This window comes from Haliotis rufescens, unplaced genomic scaffold, assembly GCF_023055435.1.
Source record: "Haliotis rufescens isolate VD_foot unplaced genomic scaffold, xgHalRufe1.0.p SCAF_12, whole genome shotgun sequence".
Classification (NCBI taxonomy): Eukaryota; Metazoa; Mollusca; class Gastropoda; order Lepetellida; family Haliotidae; genus Haliotis; species Haliotis rufescens.
In genome coordinates, this window is record NW_025963802.1 from 14,329,759 (window position 1) to 14,353,755 (window position 23,997).

General features: G+C 43.4%; 1 protein-coding gene across 4 annotated transcripts in view; it reads right to left on the reverse strand.

The window, feature by feature from the left end:
- The window catches only part of LOC124119573 (fibroblast growth factor 17-like), a 137,583-nt gene that overhangs the window by 47,252 nt on the left and 66,334 nt on the right, over positions 1 to 23,997 (reverse strand). The window contains exon 1 of one of the 4 annotated variants that reach the window (XM_046482125.2): positions 17,136 to 17,215. The exons of the other annotated variants lie outside the window; for them this stretch is intronic. Coding sequence (XP_046338081.1) covers positions 17,136 to 17,200 — 65 coding nt within the window. The 5' untranslated portion in view covers positions 17,201 to 17,215. Of the gene's footprint in view, positions 1 to 17,135; positions 17,216 to 23,997 lie in introns of those variants that run through there. 4 annotated transcript variants of the gene reach the window in all.

Below are 23,997 nucleotides of genomic sequence, written 5' to 3' on the forward strand. Positions count from 1 at the left end.
GACGTTAGCTGACTTCATTTGATTGAAACATTAAATCGACGAGGAAGATGTCAACATGGTTAACATACAAAAGCTAATCGTAACTCGCTCTTTTCACATTCATATACGGATATCAACATAAACATGATGACGATTAGAGTTGATATTTATACTGGGAAAATTCATAAGACAATAAGTGTAGGCGGTTCGTAATGTTATTATAAGATTTTTTGTCTACGGCGCAGTGCTACAATAAACGTTCAATCACATGGGCGTATCTTTGTGTGAGGGTTGGAATTAGATCAATAAGAACGATATAAATGACGCAGATGTACGTACCTAACATTTACCTGACGACATGACCTGACTAACATTTGCCGTAGGGGATGTGACGCTCTCAACGACGGGCGAAAAGGTTGTGTTAGAAATGAGGAGTGTTCCCCAGGGAGTCCGTATGAAGATGTGCATGTGTGTCTTATGGGGTACCGTGTGTAGATGTGCATGTGTGTCTTATGGGGTACCGTGTGTAGATGTGCATGAGTGTCTTCTGGGGTACCGTATGAAGATGTGCATGTGTGTCTTCTGGGGTACCGTGTGTAGATGTACGTGTGTGTCTTATGGGGTACCGTGTGTAGATGTGCATGAGTGTCTTATGGGGTACCGTATGGAGATGTGCATGAGTGTCTTCTGGGGTACCGTGTGTAGATGTGCATGAGTGTCTTCTGGGGTACCGTGTGTAGATGTACGTGTGTGTCTTATGGGGTACCGTGTGTAGATGTGCATGTGTGTCTTATGGGGTACCGTGTGTGGATGTGCATGCCTGTCTTCTGGGGTACCGTATGAAGATGTGCATGTGTGTCTTCTGGGGTACCGTGTGTAGATGTACGTGTGTGTCTTATGGTGTACCGTGTGTAGATGTGCATGAGTGTCTTATGGGGTACCGTATGGAGATGTGCATGCGTGTCTTATGGGGTACCGTATGTAGATGTGCATGAGTGTCTTATGGGGTATCGTGTGTGGATGTGCATGAGTGTCTTCTGGGGTACCGTGTGTGGATGTGCATGTGTGTCTTATGGGGCACCGTGTGAAGATGTGCATGTGTGTCTTATGGGGTACCGTGTGTAGATGTGCATATGTGTCTTATGGGGTATCGCGTGTGGATGTGCATATGTGTCTTATGGGGTACCGTATGTAGATGTGCATGCGTGTCTTATTGGGTACCGTGTGTGGATGTGTATGTGTGTCTTATGGGATATCACGTGTGGATGTGCATGAGTGTCTTATGGGGTATCGTGTGTGGATGTGCATGAGTGTCTTATGGGGTATCGTGTGTGGATGTGCATGCGTGTCTTATTGGGTATCGTGTGTGGATGTGCATGTATGTCTTATGGGGTATCGTGTGTGGATGTGCATGTGTGTCTTATGGGGTACCGTGTGTGGATGTGCATGCGTGTCTTATGGGGTATCGTGTGTGGATGTGCATGCGTGTCTTATGGGGTATCGTGTGTGGATGTGCATGAGTGTCTTATGGGGTACCGTGTGTGGATGTGCATGCGTGTCTTATGGGCGTATCGTGTGTGGATGTGCATGTGTGTCTTATGGGGTATCGTGTGTTGATGTGCATGCGTGTCTTATGGGGTACCGTGTGTGGATGTGCATGAGTGTCTTATGGGGTACCGTATGTAGATGTGCATGAGTGTCTTATGGGGTATCGTGTGTGGATGTGCATGCGTGTCTTATGGGGTATCGTGTGTGGATGTGCATGAGTGTCTTATGGGGTATCGTGTGTGGATGTGCATGCGTGTCACATGGGGTATCACGTGTGGATGTGCATGTGTGTCTTCTGGGGTACCGTGTGTGGATGTGCATATGTGTCTTATGGGGTACCGCCTGTGGATGTGCATGCGTGTCTTATGGGGTACCGTGTGTAGATGTGCATGAGTGTCTTATGGGGTATCGTGTGTGGATGTGCATGCGTGTCTTATGGGGTATCGTGTGTGGATGTGCATGCGTGTCTTATGGGGTATCGTGTGTGGATGTGCATGAGTCTCTTATGGGGTATCGTGTGTGGATGTGCATGCGTGTCACATGGGGTATCACGTGTGGATGTGCATGCGTGTCTTCTGGGGTACCGTGTGTGGATGTGCATATGTGTCTTATGGGGTATCGCCTGTGGATGTGCATGCGTGTCTTATGGGGTACCGTGTGTAGATGTGCATGAGTGTCTTAATGGGTATCGTGTGTGGATGTGCATGCGTGTCTTATGGGGTACCGTGTGTGGATGTGCATGAGTGTCTTATGGGGTATCGTGTGTGGATGTGCATGCGTGTCACGTGGGGTATCACGTGTGGATGTGCATGCGTGTCTTCTGGGGTACCGTGTGTGGATGTGCATATGTGTCTTATGGGGTATCGCCTGTGGATGTGCATGCGTGTCTTCTGGGGTACCGTGTGTGGATGTGTATGTGTGTCTTATGGGATATCACGTGTAGATGTGCATGCGTGTCTTATGGGGTATCGTGTGTGGATGTGCATGAGTGTCTTATGGGGTATCGTGTGTGGATGTGCATGGGTGTCATATGGGGTATCGTGTGTGGATGTGCATGCGTGTCTTACTGGGTATCGTGTGTAGATGTGCATGGGTGTCTTATGGGGTACCATATTTTGATGCGCATGAGTGTCCTATGGGGTACCGTATCTAGATGTGCATGAGTGTCTTATGTAAAGATGTTTCTCTAATGGGGGTACCCTACGTAGATCCCCACGGAGCCTGGGGTTACATAGTATTCTGTGTGGATCTCGTATGGAGACTCACAGCAATGTCGTACTCAGTCTATTAGTATAGGTCCTTGACCTCTCGTACGAATAGATGCCCAAAATGTGACTTTGAAGGACGAATAAAAAATAAGTATTTCAATTTATTTCTGGAGACGCGCGCTTGTTCCTGGTGATGAGATTATGTTGCAGAATATAAGTCAATACAGGACCCATAGGAAACACGCTGATGAGTTTCTACTTAGGAGAGATTAAGAAACACCTTGCTCAACAGGCAAGAGCGGACATAGAGACAGAGATTGTTTATAGTAAAATACTTCGGTGGCGCAAACATAGGACATCAGAATGCACACTAGGTCAGTTGGTATGTGCATAACTCGTGTAGAATCACACAGGGACTAAACACAAGGAGAATGTCTCCACCACCTTTACCTTAAGCAATGTCATTAAAACCTAAACAAGACTATTATCTATACGACATACATTATCTTCAAATATATCTTCCTGTTTGCGAGTCCAGCGTTTCGAGGATTTCGTCAGAGCAACGGGAACATGATGATATATGTGTACTATGGAGATGCCTAGGGGAATATTACACATAGTTGATAAGGAGAGATTATGAATTTACGAGATCTGATTGGACTATTTTATACAATCGTCATTGAGTGAAAATATGTTAACGGTTCTTTGATTTCAAGTGACTGAGACCGTGAGTGAGTGAGTGTGGTTTTACGCCGCTTTTAGCAATATTCCAGCAATATCACGGTGGGGGACACCATAAATGGGCTTCACACATTGTACCCATGTCGGGAATCCAACCCGGGTCTTCGGCGTGACGAGCGAACGCTTTAACCACTAGGCTACCCAACCACCTCCTGAGACCATGAATATGAGACCATGAATATGAGACCATGAATATGGGTGAAACATTGTAACGGTATGAACATCGAACCAGGTCCTAGGCGTGGGGAGTGAACGCTGATAATGTGTTGATAATAACATTTTAAACGACACAATGAAACATTGAGGCAGAATATATCGATACATGCTGAATATATGGAAATATTGCTTAACACCAATCAACTGAATTCAGAATACAGAGAAATGACATTATGATAATAGATTTACATAACCGGATATGCGCCAAGTCTACTAAAACCTGTTTTGCTTGTTTGTCAAGATAACCCAGTGATTGACAAGGCGAGCGTCGATCTACACAATTGGGATACGATGACATGCATCAACCAAGTCAGCGAGCCTGATCGCCGATCCAGTTAGTCGCCTCTTATGACAAGTATGGTTGCTGAAGACCAATTCTAACCCGGATCTTCACAGGTTAACACTGTTAATCCAGAGCCATTGCCGCATTCCTGATGATCATTGTTGGGAACGTCAATGACGCCTGTTTCAAGGGGGGCTGAGCAATATGCCAGTACTCGCAAGTTTGACTCAAATAATACCCGTTGTTAGTTGTGATTCGTATCATAATGAAGACTAACCTCACAGTTTGAAATTTACCATCCTGTAAAGTCCAGTTTCCACCCTTGCCTAACTAGGCTGCAATTATGGAGTTATATTTTGGCTGGACTAACGAGTCTATGTATAGTCCAATCAAAATCGCGTGGCAAAATCAGCATCCGGTTCGTAAACTGCCATGCAGATTTCGGTCGACTGCAGGATTTGCAAAGCATGTATTCCGTCAACTTAGCGTCAACAGAATGATATTTTCCAAATCTTTTTATGTTTTTGATCAAGGTTCTCACGTGATTTGATGCACTTCGCGAAGTAAGGCCCGTTTTATTACAAATGAATATAATATCGATCGGATCGCCTTCACTGGGAGCAGCCATTTTGTTTCAAAATTCAAGTGATATCAGAGGTGGAATCTGATTGGTCAATATGAGATACATAGAAGGGACATAACTCGTAATGGCCACTGCTGGCACTACGATCGAACCCAGGAATTCCGGCCTTGTTCGGCAAGGGTGGAAACTGGACTTTTAAGGTCAGTTAACTCCCTTGCCTCGGGAAGATGGAAATTTATACATGGTACTCGCAAAACGGTCTAGGCCATGGTACAGGAACATTGACCATAGTCTCCTACAAAGGGAATTCCTCCTAGCCAATAATTCGTTAATTCGCAAGAAAGCGTAACGGTACCGTCGGTTTAACTGAGTTAAATGGACAACAGAAATGCAGGCATAAAAGAAAGGTGAATCACATGCATGGGAAGTGAAACGAGGAAACGTATCATTGGCAAGTTGCTTTGACGTAACGCACGCCTGCATGGGGTTCCTGGAAACAGCCGCAATAGGTCTGTGCTTGGCCTGCGTTCTTTCACCGCTTTATCTTATCACACACAAAGGCTGTGAATGGCCCGAGGGACTGGATGGAAGTGGAATACCTTGTTCCTGCTGCACTGTATCCCCATATACTTATGTTAGCACACAATCAATATTGAGCCGTATCTCTTCAACATAAATGTCGCTATATACCACAAAGATTTTCCTTTTTAGCTGCGATGTTACCAGGCTCTAAGTAGGCGTATCAGAAAATGGTCAGGAAATAATTTAATCGCGAGCTTCAAGTTTCGCTAGAATGAAAATATTTAGTAGTTGACGCAGGTGATAAATACCAGACTTCACCTACCACCATGGAGCGGCGATGTTGAAGAAGTCGTACCAACACACCTGCTTCCGCCTCGTCTGATATGCACAGCCATTACAGCACATGTCCTATCTAAAGCAACTACTTACAATCCAATTTTAAAACATGAAATCATTTTTCTGCGCATTCCCAATATCACACACGTCACTCCTTGAGTCGGATTTCGTAAAATTGATGTTATCAGCCGTAAATCAGTGTGGTAGAAATATGCCCGTCACGTACATCATGTCACACACAACTTGACACGGTTAAAAACGACTGGTCCCTTACGTTTAAGGATGGGTAATGTTTGAAACACTACATGCACACGACAGGTTACGGGTGGTCTTCGGACCCGTTCCACAAAGCAATGATAGCGCTATGTCTCTGTTATCATATGTGTATATTAAGGTAGCTCTGGGGCCGGTTGACTAAGACAACACACGTCGTTGATCAGAGTTGCGCCCCTTAGTTTTGCCAGGAGCTGTTGGTCGTGGAAAACATGATTCGCCCTGATCCCGATCATTTAATCTGTCTATACCTCATCCGTCTTTGTGTATCGCCAAAGTGGTAAAGTCGTTAAGCATCGACCCATTTCTAGTCATACACAGCAACTATTGTTGCCATCGAATTCTCATTTTATCTTTGTTACGACAATCGTACAGGGGGCTTTTGGGTCCATCACTGAGGTAATATGTTTTTCAATTATTTAAAATAATGCCGTTTATTTCAATCTACAATGTCAAAGCCATCCAAATGACCACGACCAGCTATGGTGATAAGTTACATCACTATTAGTCAAGTTGATGTTGCAGGATAGCCCGACAAGAGGCAGACAGATGGTTATCGCTTCTATGAGTGAGTGAGTGAGTGAGTATGGTTTTACGCCGCCTTTAGCAATATTCCAGCAATATCACGGCTGGGGACACCAGAAATGGGCTTCACGCATTGTACCCATGTCGGGAATCGAACCCGGGTCTTCGGCGTGACGAGCGAACGCTTTAACCACTAGGCTACCCGACCGCCCCTCACTTCAATGAAGTCCATGGAGCACGGGTATTGGGCTGACAGACCTACAAACATAATCCGGCCGATCTGAGGTTCAAACTCATGATCATAGGCTACTGGTGCCTCTAAGGGACGCAACTCTGAATGTATGTCTGACTCCGTGTCAGATTTTCTTTGAACAGTACTAAGAAACTTGACAAAGATCTTTATGTTTCACCAAACAACAATTCAGTGTCCCTAACGCGACGTTGCTTACAGATCCTTATACCTTTATCAAGCTTGGTGACAACTGGGTAATACTTTTTCCTTCGAAAATAAGGGGCAGTTTGGGAGCCTAGTGGTTAAAGCGTTCGCTCCTCACGCCCAAGACCCGGGTTCGATTCCCGACATGGGTACAATGTGTGAAGCCCATTTCCGGTGTCCCCCGCCGTGATATTGCTGGAATATTGCTAAAAGCGGCGAAAAACCATACTCACTCACTCATTCCTTCGAAAATAGATTTTGATTTTGATCAAAGTATTTTGATTTACTGCTTACTGAAATATAGACAAGGTGTATACAATCTGTCACAAAATCCATGCACCGTGTCCCGTATTTAGACAATAAAGGGCCGGTAGGGTACAACGTCCACTGCGTCCACTTTGATGTTCTATATTGCTGTAAATATTCAACGCCAACGCCTGACAATATCCGCCGATTATCCGGGTTCCATGGGTAAATGGCAAAATTGCTGTGACAATTTTATAAATGGATCACTGAAAATCGATGACACCAGGTGTTCGCGAATAGGGTAAGCATGTCCTGTCGTATCGACAGCACCAGCCAGAATATAAATGTAAAGAATTTCACAGACAGAAATTCATACACTCACCCTCACTCACTCACTCATTGACTACGCTGAAATAGCTGCGATGTCGTGGACCACAGACCTTGCAAGGCCTGTACATTCAATGCGCGTGTAGGAGCTAGATTAGCCCTGGTTATCTATCACTGACTGTAAAGAGAAACAAATTTACATAGCGTTAAAGTTTAATTTGGGGGCAAATACGGACTACAAAATATTCTCCAGATTCCATATCAGCCCGCACATTAAGCCATCTAAGTGATGCCGGCTGAATTTGAATGATGAGTCGATCCGCGAGCATAACAACATAATAATGTTTCTAAGGTAACACACAAACAACTGTCTCAAGAAACATGACCGACTTGCGGAGATTAACTGGGAGCCGGATCATAATACTATTTATGATGTGCACATGGGTAGGAAGTTCCGAAAAAGCTTTAGCCACATGGCCATGATTGCGATCTTATGTGTTCACGTGTACATTCTGTGACTGGGTGCTTTGACCGGTCAGTCCGTTGACAGGGACGGCAGTGATGGGGCTTGACGCCGCCGTGCAGATGATTGCGTGTATAAGCTTGCATAAGACATGCCAGGTCAGAGGTCGTAATATCCCGCCAACGAGGGTGGGCCGAATGTCTTGCATTTCATTCATACGGGGCGGCTACGATGTAACGTGAGAGAGAGAGAGAGAGAGAGAGAGAGAGAGAGAGAGAGAACGAGAAGAGAGACAGGTGAGGTGAGGTAAAATTGGGTTTAACGTCGCGTCCAAGATTATTGCACTTATATAGCGACGTGCATGTACGTGTGTGGGGCTGCTTGTACTAGTCCGGACTGATGCCGATTTATAGTGCTAGCCCACTGAGATACCATGCCGCAGTTTAACATGAATACCCCACTCAGACACAGTATACTGACTCCGAGCCGACCAGTCCTTGTTTTAGCCCCTTAATGCCGAGCGCCAGACAGGGTAACAACAAGTACCATCTTATAACGTCTTTTGGTATGACGCGGTCGGGGATCGAACCCCGGACCTTCCGCTCTCCGGGCGGACGCTCTACCACTAGACCACGGAGGCGGTCTCGAAGAGAGACAGAGAGCGTAGGAACGTGAGTGTATGGGAGAGTGAGAGTGAGTGAGTGAGTGAGATTTGTTACAATAAATATTCGGTCTAGTCTTATTTTTCAACTCATATCGTTATTATTAATTTTATTCATAATGAGTTGTAATGATTTTTCTCTTAATTATTTTTTAATGCATATCCTGGGGGCAAAAAGATGCCCTTAGCAGGCATTGTCTATAATAGGTTAAGCTAAAATGTGTCCAAAAGGCAGATTTTAGAAGTTTCTGGGGTGCGTGTCTATATTTTTAAAGTCATCGATTAGATGTAGATTGAGGCAGTACGAACAGATGGCAAAGACACATCCTAGGCCGCGGACCTGCCCATAGTTATTATTTCACTGAAATATAAAAAATAGCATTTTTCACTCATATGAGCCATATTTACGATCTTGATTAGATCGATTTCAAACAGGAAATATCAAAACAAGTAAAAAAGGCTATTTGTGAGAGTTTTGCCATTTGACTTTTCCGAAAGTGACCCCAGGCTACCTCGACCTTTGTGAAAATATAAAACGTCAATGCCAGAGAATAACCAGTCTCGATTATCCCACGAAACCCGAATCCATTGACGGTGACGGTCATTGAACGGACCACTGAAATCAGTGATGGCACCAGGCGTTCGCGAAATAAAAAAAACCTCTTCAGTACTGTTTGCTAAAGGTAATCGTCATATACTCGTATTCCTTATCAAAGAAACATATTTAATATGGTTTAAGCAAACACATTTATCTCTCATTTATAAACCCAATACCTGCTTGATAACGAAACAATGCCAACCATGCGGATTGTCAATAAAGGCATATAGAAGGTGCAGCACCACACGGGATTTTCACAAAATACGTGTAATCCCGACAGTCACGTGCGTTTATGAATGGAATGCCTACAGCGCCGTCATTGAATCAGATCCGAAGGTTAAAAAACCGTCAAGGAATGTCATTGTGAAATTCGCCTATCCTTAACCGCCTGTATTATGCGTATTGCGTGTAGTTCCACTCTAGGCCATTGTGTTTCTGAGAGTCTGTCTCGCAGTCCTTGAGTGAGTGAGTGAGTGAGTTGGGTTTAACGCCGCTTTTAACAGTATTCCAGTTATATCACGGCTTGTCAGCTTAATGTGGGAGGAAAGCCCGAAGTGATGCAGGTCACAGACGTTTACCACTTCGGTGAAACCCACGAGCACAGTTTTGGTGCTGACAAACCTAGAAACATAATTGGGGCGAACCGGGATTCGAACCCACAATCATAGGTTTCTGGCATTCCCAAGGGACGCAACTCTGCACAGCGCATCGCGGCGCCTTAGACGACTGGGCCACCCGTGCCCCCTCGCAGTCCTTGAACCATATTATCAAATATAACATATTCCAAAACACTAAATGTAGCAAGTCTAGATTTTCCTCAGGTTGTGGGACTTTTGTTCAACTTATATGGAGTTATTTGTTTCTATAAAAACTTTATATTTTCAGAGACTAAGCGTCAGTCTAGTCGAGGATTGCGCAGGTCCATTCGTTTGTTTGTCCAAGAAAGGTCATATTTCAAATGACCCCTGATTTAAGTATAAGATACTTAGAGGTGAAGTCTTCATACGTTTTCGTACATAAACTACGAATTTTAAAATCTGTTATCTGTTAATTGAACCATGTAATTGTGGTTACTTTGCTGTTGAAAATCAGTGAGTGAGTACGGTTTTACGCCGCTTTCAGCAGAATTCGAGCAACATCACGGCTGGGGATACTAGAAATTGTACCCATGTGGGGAATCGAACCCAGGTCTTAGGCTTGACGAGTGAAGGCTTGAACCACTTGACTACCCTCATCATCCCTAAAAATCCTATCATGTTATGATCATATACATGCGATGTACAAACAACTAATAGAGTATGGATTCACGTAGTCAGTCTCCCATACGCAAGAGAAAACAATTACAAAAGTAGTCCAACTCAAGTCTAGAATGATTTGGCAAGTCTAGATTGCCTCAGCTCTGATATTAAAGATTGTTCTGGGCTCCATTTGGAATATATATAATATTATATTGTATTTTGTAGATACAGTAAAGTACGGTTATAACGAACACGCTTATAACGAACTGACGGATATAACGAACTACTTTTTTGGTCCAGACTATTTGCTGTAGTTATGCTGTATATATGCTTATAACGAACTACGGTTAAAACGAACTAAAATAAATAGTCCCTTTGAGTTCGTTATAACCGTACTTTACTGTATATATTTTTATATAAGAAACCTTTATTTCTGGGACTAAATGTTAGTCTAGGATTTTCGCTTCGTTTGCAAAATTTCAGCATTAACGCCGTGGGCAAAGCAAAAATGGGCTTCAGACATCCATGATGGAATAGAACCTGGTAGTCTGAGCCGGAAAAAACCCAACACATTAAACACTGGGCTACCCTACACCACTCTATCAAATATGAGAACAACACGTAAGGTGTGGTGCTGAGGGGTGTCAGGATAAGGAATGGGGGTGGGTGACCGTGGGTGTGAGATGGAGGGTGAGGTTGCAACAACGGTGTGAAAACCCTTCACAAACCTCCCCAACTCAAGGTCACCTGCGCAGTGTGGGTCTCCTACGGTTCAATTTTTATATGCTTAAATCCAAACCCGTTATTGACTGTGACCGAGGTCGTTTTTTATGTCACACAGGTATATGAATGAAACAAAACACACACATGGGGCTTTACAGCAGAGACACGCGTGGATAATAAACCACCAAGGTGAGTAAGAACTCTACGTTAAAGTCATGTCGGCCATTCGACGTCGCCAGACACAACAATGGTCCTATCGGACAAAAAACACGTCGAGAATCAAGTACAGTATTGAGCAACGGCCAGACACCGTTCACCCGATACACGGGACACTTGAGGGTATCCGGGTTCGGGGCACACAGACACTGGTAGATATGAACAACTCATGACTCTGGACAGTTGACCCTCCTGAGCCCCTCAACGGCTGCTCACTATTAGAGTCCTACCTACAAATTGTTCGCGTGGGGCAGTATTCTTTAACAATAGGATCTTGTACCCAACCGGAGCACGCACAGACCTCCTGCATCGCGATTTAGTAGAGCTTATAGTCGATTTGAAATAGACAAAGCCCAAAATATATTTATGGAGAGAAATAAACTGCTGAATGAAAATATCTCTTTGTATTGGGAAGGTATTGGCGAGCTTAGTGTTTGCCTTCTTAACCAGCTATAAATGTTCTGTGATATGACTATATTGGCCAACGGGTTGATAAGGCAATGTTGGGTTTACTGACAATGATGGTATAAAGTCTAGTGACGCTAGTAGACGGCCCGTGTTGATACTGCCTACCTACTTGAGAGGAATATAAGAAATGACTTTGTATAAAACAACTGTTCAAATTGGATAATGACGCTCCTAACAGTGTCGAGTGCCCCTTGGTGGTAAACGGCCGTGTTGTGTCAAGAAGCCAAGGATCACAGCAATGTCTCGTGCAGATAGCGCAACTTTATACATATTTGGGGCCATGTTGTTACGATGCTCAAAGGTAACATGTATAAAGTATAGCGGTACGCTAAGGACGTGTGGCAGGAATTCCTTGTAAACTGATTCAGCTCAGAGAAGGAACATACTTCTCGATGTCGTCGCTATATTGACATGTTGACTTTGCCAGCGACATCACGGCCAAACTCAACACTTCAGAATAGTTGGATGAGAAACTCGGCCCCACAACCCCGTGGATATGAGGGGGGCGAGACGCTGTTGGGGACTACATAAGGGACATGGCTCCGGGTTTTAATAGGTGAGATTATCCGGAAGTGGCGTTAGATTGACAGCAGCGCACCCGGCTGAGATCAAGTGGTCGGTGCGGTATACACGAGTGGATACCCTCTCAGGAAGGCTCCATACACATATTGCTCATCAACACATGCATGTTGAGTCGAAGTCGAGTGGAAGTTTCTACCTCGTATTGTCGGCACGTTATACTTGCAGATTAAAGGATATATTAAGCAGAAGCGTAGATATAGAACTGTATCAAAAACAGAATTGAATTTACTCGACCCGGTACTGAAAATAGGGTAGGTGGTTTCACTTGTGCATTCATTCATGAGTAAGTATATTTTCAAAGCTGTGCACGCCGTATGGCTGCATCAGCTGGTAGAAATGGGTTCACATTGTACCCATGTGGAGAGTCGAACCGGCGTGATTAGCGAACGCTTTTACCACTGGGCTTATTCATTATAAGATCATAGTCACTTTCCACTGAGTCGCTATATGGCGGAAATAATGCAGATGCGACGTTAAATTTTAACTCCTACTTTCCACTGAACATTATGAGGCGGAGAATATTAACATAGGCGCCTCAATTCATTGTACAGAGTTGCGTCCCTTGGGAACGCCAGAAACCTATGAATATGGGTTCGAATCCAGTTCGCCCCGATTATGTTAGTAGGTTTGTCAGCACCATACCCGTGTTCGTGGTTTTACCAAAGTGGAAGACCTGCTTCCCTTCGGGCTTTCCTCCCACATTAAGCTGACATGCCCTGATATACTGGAATACTGTTGAAACGGCGTCAAACCACTCTCATACCCTGTGAACATACCCTGGAAAATCTATGATCTTGCCTTAATGCATAAAGGCTGACCCCCGAGCTGATGTAACGCAGGGACGTATTTCATAATGATATATCTCCTCTGTCAGATGTGTATGATATATTCGCCACTTAAACCCCTTCACCACTTGAAATACATGCGCCACGTGGGGTCACTGCTATTACATAGTCGATGGCATGAAATACCGCGCTTGCGGTACAAGTGTCTAGCTGGTTATGACACAGTTGAGGCAGTATTTAGGACCGGTGAAGCCTGAGTGAGTGAGTATGTATTACGCAGCTTATAGCAATATTCCAGCATTATATCATGGCGGGGATCTGGAATCAGAGCTGCGGAAAACGAATTCATATAAACCCTACTTTTAAAGTGAAATACAATGCGCCAAATACGCTTTAGATCCGACGTCCTGCGATGACCAATAGAACTGGCTCCTGATACAGGAGGGCGGAGTGTATAGATGGATGGCGATGTTACATCATGACTATTCAGCAGGTTTGTTGGCGTGGGGATATTTCTGAGTCGGTGAGGACGTATCTATGTGGGAATAGGGTGGGGGCATTTTAGGATGTTTAGGTGGGTGGAATCACTGGGTTGTTAGGTTGGATGTCTCCCCGGGATGCTTAGGCGGGGTCAGTTTGGGAGGAAGATGGATAACAAGGCGTGTAGCTTTTGTATAGTATGGTATCTTGGAGTCTTAAAACCAGAACACCTGGTCCGTTGGTAGGTTTGGGTATATGACCTCCGTTTGGTGGCCGTGTATCACCTGTTCTCTTAATGTTTTGTGTCAGCACCATACCCGTGCTCGTGGGTTTCACCGAAGTGGTAAACGTCTGAGACCTGCATCACTTCGGGCTTTCCTCCCACATTAAGCTGACACGCCGCGATATAACTGGAATATTGTTAAAAGCGGCGTTAAACCCAACTCACTCACACTCACTCACTCTTAATGTTTTGCATGTTTTAACGCCGCACTCAGCAATATTCCGGCTATACAACGGCGGTCTGTAAATAAACGAGTCTGGACCAGACAACCAGTGATTGACACCTTGAGCATCGATCAACACATCTGAGCTACGATGAGATGCATCATCCAAGCCAGCGATCCTGACAACCTGATCCTCTAAGTCGCGTGTTACGACAAGCATGGTTTGCTAACCCCGATCTTCGCGGGAAGGGTTGTTTCATTGAAACGCGGTTAGACAATGGGAACAGGTGAATCCCGGATCCTACAACAGAATACTGCCTGTCTCCCTGTCACAGAGGCCTAAAGCCCTCTCCTCGCAAGCCGCAGGCAGGTGATGTTTTGGAGGCAGTAGTTCGCAAAGTTCAATATACACTTGCACTTTCCATGACAAACTGTTTCTTGTAGGCGACTACTCTGAAATTAGCCTTACACGGAAGAGAAAATGATGAGTTATCAAGTACAAATGTTCGCAAAAAAAACTTACATATCCGACATTCTTACATTTATGGCAATATGCGACGCACTGAGAGACCCGTGACGTATTGCCTACAACATCATGACCAATTATGGCTGCAGGTGACAATGAGATGAAAGCCGGAGGCGCTGGAGTCTCCAGTGGAGACGACTGTACTATCCCTGGGCATACATCAGTGGGAGGTGTCTCCTCGCAGTGGAACTCTCACTGTGCTTAGTATGCAGGCAGTGGCTGACAACAGGCCCGTAAGTTTATATGTTATAATGTCGCGGACAAGTTACGAGTCTGTCATTCCGTGCGTGTGAGAGAGTCTATCACCGCAGCACCTGTGTGTAGTGTCTGGAGTAAGATGGCCGGTCGTGTTCATCCAGTACCCGGATGTAACGGCTACTGCCGGAAATGCGACACGACCGTTGCTGCATATTACTGGGTGCACCGTCATTGTTTTTATGATGGAACGCTGGTATTCTTGTGATGTCACCGAGCGACCGCCTACATCCACCTGTTCTGCTTCTGACGTGAAACAACGACGTCTTAAAAAGTATCCTGTACGCTGCTGGCACATTAAAGCGCCAATAGAGCCATTCTACCAAATACTGCTGGCACAACATATCGCCCTATTTCAACAACCTCCATAGACTACTGGCATAGCGGGGTGGCGGGCGGGTGGGTGGGATAGGGGGGGTGTAGTCATACCACTGGCACAACGGATCGCCTTACTAAGTAAAAACATCGATATATACCACTGGCACAACGGATCGCCTTACTAAATAAAAACATCTATATATACCACTGGCACAATGGATCGCCTCACTAAATAAAAACATCTATATATACGACTGGCATAACGGATCGCTTTACTAAATAAAAACATCTATATATACCACTGGCACAACGGATCGCCTTACTAAATAAAAACATCTATATATACCAATGGCACAACGGATCGCCTTACTAAATAAAAACATCTATATATACCACTGGCACAACGGATCGCCTTACTACATAAAAACATCTATATATACCACTGGCACCACGGATCGCCTTACTAAATAAAACCAATTCTATGTACCGTTGACATAACAGATGGCCTTGCTAAAACCATCCCAAGATACCGCTGGCACAACGGATCGACTTACTAAGTAAAACCATCCCAATATACCACTGTAACAGAGAGAAAAATCCTTACGAATTAGACCACCTCTATCTCGTAAACACATCTCTATATACCGTTAAGACAACAGATCGCCTTACCAAAACCACCTCTTTTTATTTTCTGTTGGCATAACTGACGTTTTTTTAGGATATAGCCATCTTACCATGTTATGAGTTCGTAATATTTGTCACAGCGGTATTACATTTGGACAGACAATTACGTCCAATATTCATACCTATGCATATTCTCAACAGCAGTATGATAATTTGATGCCTGCTATTCACACATTAATCTCCATATTATTGACACAAATTATGTTCAAATACCACAAACTGCGATTCACAAACAGACGGTATGCAAAATGATTCCACTAATGATTAACTGTTCCCGTTATTTGTTAAAAAAACAGCAACTACGACTATTAAACATAATACCATGAATTTAAAGAATTTTGAATATGTAAATTTTACCGCAAGGATCGCCAGTGAAACCTTCTATTTATAACCAAGGAATGTCGTGATGTGCCCTAAGATCTGGGATGTCACATTGGAGTCTCGCTGCCCAATAGTTATTGCTGACAACGAGGAAACAAATTGCGTGTTGCATTTTATTAGCTGTATTTATCGCCAGAGAGTGCGGTTCCTCATAGCAGTTGAATACCACCAACTCCCATTTTCACAAACGCGGTCCCTTTTTACATGAATTTAAACACACATCACGAGACACGCAACATCCATTGCGTATTATATATTGTCCTATTGTCTGTCAGCTGTTCCCCAACAGACTACAATCACCTTCCGATACCTTTCTCGTCTGTGACAGAAACCCAACACCATCCGGCCAAAGGATACTGTATCTTGTTGTCTTAACTGTTGGACTGACAGATATCTCGGCAAATACCTTAAATCTCCCAGTGTCTGTCTGTGTAGACACATTATGTTGATGACCTTAGGAGACTAGGGTACTGTACCACTAATTACTTGTGCAGTGACCCAGTAAGTCCAGGCTAAATGGTCATTAGATAGCTCTGTGATACAGACACCTAGCCAGACATCTTTGATCAAGCTCCAAGACGCTTAACGCCTGGAATGTTGCAACATTGGCCACAGTCGTCCACGAGAGCCAAGTGATCGTGAACTACGACGCCAGGTAAGACGACTAACCCGGGGGCGGCTGTTTTTTTCTTTGCAGTGTAAGAGGAGGAACTGGGAGGGAAAGGTTAACGTGAGGCACCCGTACTCCGTAAAGTCGATGTTCACTTGGAGGCATGAGAAGAATAGGGATTCGGGAAATACCGCCAAGGTGAGCCAGCGGGCAAGCATGACTGCACAAACGTGTAATCCCGAGAATGCACATATTAGAGCATACGCCTCTATGGGGCTTATCTACAATCGGAAATACCGCTGTAATTGCAGGTAGATTGCGTGATAGGGATTAAGTATTGAGGGTTACTGACCCCAGCATCCCCCTAATTTCAACCATCACAGAACAAGCGAGAAACACAAGAGTGGGAGACAATAAGCTCTGTAAGGATTGCAACTTAGGTAGCAAAATCTGAAATAGAGAACCTTGTCGGTCTTACTTGAGCTTCCAGTATGTTCTTTGGAGGGTAAGAACCGTGTTCCAGTACTTCTGAACTGTAGACATTGTGAAGCGCTGGAGTCCACATCAACAGAAGCTACATACCCTGACTTAAAGCGGCGTCTTTAACGTCGGCCCAACCACCTGCATGAGATGCATGGGCCACGCAGGTTGTTTTCCTGCATGCTTGCCCCCCCACGTCTGACCATTGATTTGTTATTGGCGATAAGAGTCCGCGCGCCATACTTCCCGGGAGCATAGAATAGAAGCTCGTCCCCATAGTGTGCCACCCTCCCCTCTGCGCCAGTCCAGGTGGGGGCTACTTTGATGAAGCTCTGTCGTGTTGCTAGCTACAGTGTGCAGTCTCTCCTAACGGTACTATTTACCAACATCCACGCTGCGACGTGTGGCCATCGTGAGCCAATAATAATGTTTAATCAAGGCAAGCACTGGGGTAGAATACATCTGTAGATTGATATTAATTGCCATGCGTGAATTATGACACAATCGTTCAACAAACACCATTTACATAATTGCGGAAGTGCTTCGGGGAAATCAGTTTTTTTTAAAAGACAAATTGATTATGTAATTTGTATGAAAGTTCTTTCTACGTTAAAACGTTGTTATTTCATCTACTTTTTTTGTAAAACACAAAGGCGCAAGACCGATTGATGGAGTCTTGCCATTACAAAGATTGAAGATGTTAAGTATTATTAATCATATAAACGTTTCACAAATGGGTCAGGATATGTATTGTGACATGCTGTCTTGAGTGAGTGAGTGGTGTTAATGTCAACGTTTCATCCATATAGCAATGAAATACGCTATTGCGAAACGAATTCAGAAACGACTCGGTGTCATAAAAAGACAATGATGCAAACAAAGAATATTGCTCTCCGGTGCCACTCGCACCTGTACTTCGTTGTCAAAAAGAAGAAACAGGTTTAAGCGGATGATATGAGATCCAGGATTCACAACATTGGTACATTGGATGTTGCAGGAATAGAATGACAGGTGAGCTCTCAGTGGGCTATCAAGTCCCCCCAAAACCTTGCTGTGAGCACAAGACCAACACACTGATGAAGCCATCTCGATCGTGGTGACAGGTGGAAGATACGTTAAGGGTGGGGAGGGGGGATAGCGTTGTGTGGGTCTTGCCCGGGGGTCAGGACCCCCCGTGTAGTTGATAAGCCGAGAGGCAATCCCTGTACGGCTAGTGAACGTTACCCTGTTCAGATAGCGGTGTGAAGAGCTCTCTCCTCTCTAACGACTTTAATACAGAGATTAGTGTCAGTGTAGCAAAAACATTACATATATCAGGACACTTACTCTAAGTAATCATTTAGTGAAAATATTGTCTAGTTACAGGTATGCGACGCGTGAATAGACACCCGGTATAGGGATATAAGTGGCACGTGTATTGATTTAGTAAGACCTGCTGATTGGGCGAATCTGTTCAGTCATCGATCGTCATTTTGATTGAAACGAGAGTGAAGCATATATGATATTTACGTTAAAAGTTACACTATTCACACTGTAACCTTGCGATAGATAGATAGTTGTTACAAATGTAAACTGTCAACGTCGCGTAGAAATCAATTTGTTTTAGAAATGACTTAAATGTGAATGCTGGATAATAACCAGTATAGATTTTCCAATGAAACAGATGCCATTGGGCGTAAAATGAAAAATAGCGCTGATAATTATATAAATGGATCACTTTTATCAGTGATGACACCAGGTGCTCGCGAAAAGACGTGGCAGACATATCATGCACATTTTTATATCATTTTTGTCCTATGAATTGGTAAAGGAAGACATAAAAAGAAGAAGGATATACTTGGCCGTTGATAATTTTACATAATACTTTAGACAGATTTTTAGCAATGAAGTGTAGTCATCATAGCACGAGACCAGTTCGAGAATTTCGTATTTAAATTTAAACTTGAATTCAAACAGGTCAAGCCACATTCTGCATCGCGCGTCAAACTACGTAGCTACTAAAACGTCAAATGGGATTCTGGGAATGTGAGTTATACCATGAGAGAGAATAATGTCCCCTGCCGAAGTCGCCCAACTGAGTTTATCTTGTCACACCACACAGGGATGCTCCTCTCAATCCCCGCTATATCTGCACAGGCCACAGGTCACATGTACACATCGCAGATTTCTGGCCTCCCTGGACCGGAAGCTAGTCAGGTGAGCTCTCCCTCCAGTGCTCGAGAACATCTCAGGGGAGGCCACTCTTAATACAGGTACTTGAGTGTCGACCGGTTTTCACGGTGGTTTTGCTGTTAACGTCTGATAAGAGTGTTTACAGTTCTCAGTGTGTGATTAACTATGTGAATGACTTGTCCGATTAATCAGACCGCAGATATGGGTTGTAGAGTATACGAAGAGCTATTCACCTGGAGACTCAACATTTCAACGCCATTCATAAACTGCAGGTATTCGGAGCTACAGTGAGGTCGTGCGTCTCCACTATATATACTAGTACTCTAAGCCATTTATAAAGAAAGTTTCCAATCACAAGCTATTTTTTCAAAACGTTCAGGTCAGAAGGCTATATTCCCCCTTTTATCTTAGGCTGCGGGAAACCTATTGACACTCAGCAATGGCGGCATAATTTAGGCAAGGAAAGATAACTCTCCCGTTAACATCTGTACTATGCTGACATTCGTTGAACCCATACATATGGATGACCCTGAAATTAATCGACGTTCATTTAACATGCTTTATATGATCTGTATGATGATGAGAAATATGTTTAAAACTTTTCATTGCTAATTGCTAGCCTTCAAATGGCAGTACAACGCAAGAAACGTGGTTCAAATGAAATCAAATTTAATTACAGGGTGGAAAGAATGAGTGAGTATGGTTTTACGCCGCAGTTATCAATATCCCAGCAATATCACGGCAAGGGACACTAAAATGGGCTTCACATATTGTACCCATTTGGGATTCAAACCTGGGCCTTTGGCGTGACAGGCGGACACTTTATCTATTAGGCTACTCCACCACCCTTGAGGCGAAAGAAACAGTAGCTACATTTATTTCTGTTGTTGAATGTGCCAAGAGAAAATACTGATGAAACATTGGCAGAAGTGATCAATGTGTACGAAAATACGAATAATACAAATTTCTAATACCAGTCTCAAGAGGGTTGAGTGTCCTTCGGTGTCTTTTGCTCGTTTTTCTTTTTGCGATTGGATGGTTAACAACAATTTTAACCAACGTATGGATCTATGTGAAGATGGTAGATAAATGATAATAAAAGCTAATAGCAAAAGCAACGTTAAGATGAGAAGGGATTAAAAAGTGGCCCGCATATGCTTAAAAAAGGATTCAAACAGTACACCAGATGGAAATGTATGTGTGAGAATAATGTAGCCATGTAGTGCACAGAATTGAACTCGGACTTGTGAAAAGGCTCTAACTGTCCTAGTCTAACCTGACACTTAACATGTTGAAGTACATGAGAACATTGTGTTAGCTTCACCTTCCAATCCCCAACTCGCTATACAAACATAATTAACATTGTGAAATCTAGGCTGCTCCTAATATGTTCCGGATGAGCAGGGGAGGTGTATGTATCAACATCGCAGTTGCATTGAGATGAATGACATGACGATATTACTCCGTTCACACACGGCGGGCTTCATTATAAAAAAGGTTGTGTTTATCTGTTTGATTTGTAAACACTTCTCAGATAATCACACACTCCTGAGCCCACTTTCCCCGGGCTTCTATCGAGATGCTCAGATGCATTGTTACATTGCATATTTTAATCTCACTAACGGTTGAAATATCATGGTTCAGCACCTTACAGGTGATATGCGCCATCTTATCTGACAGGGTGATTGACAGTTGATAACGGTGGGAAACAAATGGCATAGATGTATAATGAGACTTGAGCAGACTCACGGCTCAAGGCTTGGCGAATACTCCTGAGTGAGTGAGTGAGTGGGTTTAACGTCGTGCCCAAGATTATTGCACTTATATAGCGACGTATGTGTGTGTGTGTGTGTGTGTGTGTGTGTGTGTGTGTGTGTGTGTGCAAGAGAGAGAGAGAGAGAGAGAGAGGGAGACTTCTTATACCAGTCCAGATTGATGCCGATTTATAGTGATAGCCAACTGAGATACCATGAAAACCCCACTCACACACAGTATACTGACTCCGAGCCGACCAGTACTTGTTTAAGCCCCTTAATGCCGAGCGCCAGATAGGGTTACAACAAGTACCATCTTTTAACGTCTTTTGGTATGACGCGGCCGGGGATCGAACACCGGACCTTCCGCTCTCCGGGCTGACGCTCTACCACAAGACTGCAGAGGCGGTCGAGTGAGTGAGTGAGTGAGTCGTCAGTGTGCTGCGTAACGTGGCCACAGCGGGGATACATGCTGGTCGTAGGGGCGGTCGGGTAGCCTTGTGGTTTAAGTGTTCGCTCGTACGCAGAAGACCCGGGTTCGATTCCCGACATGGGTACAATGTGTGAAGCCCATTTCTGGTGTCCCCCGCCGTGATATTGCTGGAATACTGCTTAAAGCGGAGTAAAACCATACTCACTCACTCACTCATGCTGACTTAGTTGATTGCGTGTCATCGTGCACCGACGTCGTGGATCGATGCTCACAATATCAATCACTTGATTGTCTGGCCCAGATGAGATTATTTACAGGCCGCGGTCATACAACTGACATTTCGCTTTGGCGTTAAATAAAACACATACACATACATATAACATGTCTTGCTGACTCTAAGTAACGCCGTGTAACTGTGTGGTTAACATATCATCGTATAGTTATGTACCGATGCAAGGCGCCACACTGTAATAAAATAACGCCATGGTACCTCTCTGTAAAAGAGGGATCACCATTACTATCCCGTCTATGCACGCATGAATGACATAAAGTAACGCCAGGGTAACTGTAACGAACATACCATCATATGCTAAACACAATATGTAGAACGCATCACTGAATTACGTAACAACAGGTATACTTTTCAACAAATACACCATCACGTAATAATACCCATCTGTGTAAACCGCATCACTGACACAAGGTAACACCAAGATTTCTCTACAACACATACACCATCGTATAATGATACCCATCTGTGTAATACGCATCACTGACACAAAGTAACACTAAGATTACTCGACAACAAATACACCATCTTACAACAATACCCATCTGTGTAATACGCATCACTGACACAAGGTAACACCAAGATTACTCTTTAACAAATACACGATATAATAATACCCATCTGTGTAAAACGCATCATTGACTCAAGGTAACTCCAAGATTTCTCTACAACACATATACCATCGTATAATGATACCCATCTGTGTAATACGCATCACTGACACAAAGTAACACCAACATTACTATTGAACAACTACACGATATAATAATACCCATCTGTGTAAAACGCACAACTGACACAAAGTAACACTAAGATTACTCGACAACAAATACACCATCTTACAACAATACCCATCTGTGTAATACGCATCACTGACACAAGGTAACACCAAGATTACTCTTTAACAAATACACGATATAATAATACCCATCTGTGTAAAACGCATCATTGACTCAAGGTAACTCCAAGATTTCTCTACAACACATATACCATCGTATAATGATACCCATCTGTGTAATACGCATCACTGACACAAAGTAACACCAACATTACTATTGAACAACTACACGATATAATAATACCCATCTGTGTAAAACGCACAACTGACACAAAGTAACACTAAGATTACTCGACAACAAATACACCATCTTACAACAATACCCATCTGTGTAATACGCATCACTGACACAAGGTAACACCAAGATTACTCTTTAACAACTACACCATCATATAATAATACCCATCTGTGTAAAACGCATCACTGACACAAAGTAACACTAAGATTACTCGACAACAAATACACCATCTTACAACAATACCCATCTGTGTAATACGCATCACTGACTCATGGTAACACCAACATTACTCTACAACAAATACACCATAATATAATAATACCCATCTGTGTAATACGCATCACTGACTCACGGTAACAACAACATTACTCTACAACAAATACACCATCATATAATAATACCCATCTGTGTAATACGCATCACTGACACAAAGTAACACCAACATTACTCTACAACAAATACACCATCTTACAACAATACCCATCTGTGTAATACGCATCACTGACACATGGTAACACCAACATTACTCTACAACAAATACACCATCATATAATAATACCCATCTGTGTAATACGCATCACTGACACAAAGTAACACCAAGATTACTATTCAACAAATACACCATCTTACAACAATACCCATCTGTGTAATACGCATCACTGACTCATGGTAACACCAACATTACTCTACAACAAATACACCATAATATAATAATACCCATCTGTGTAATACGCATCACTGACTCACGGTAACACCAACATTACTCTACAACAAATACACCATCATATAATAATACCCATCTGTGTAAAACGCACCACTGACACAAAGTAACACCAAGATTACTCTACAACAAATACACCATAATATAATAATACCCATCTGTGTAATACGCATCACTGACACAAAGTAACACCAACATTACTCTACAACAAATACACCATCTTACAACAATACCCATCTGTGTAATACGCATCACTGACTCATGGTAACACCAACATTACTCTACAACAAATACACCATAATATAATAATACCCATCTGTGTAATACGCATCACTGATTCACGGTAACACCAACATTACTCTACAACAAATACACCATCATATAATAATACCCATCTGTGTAAAACGCACCACTG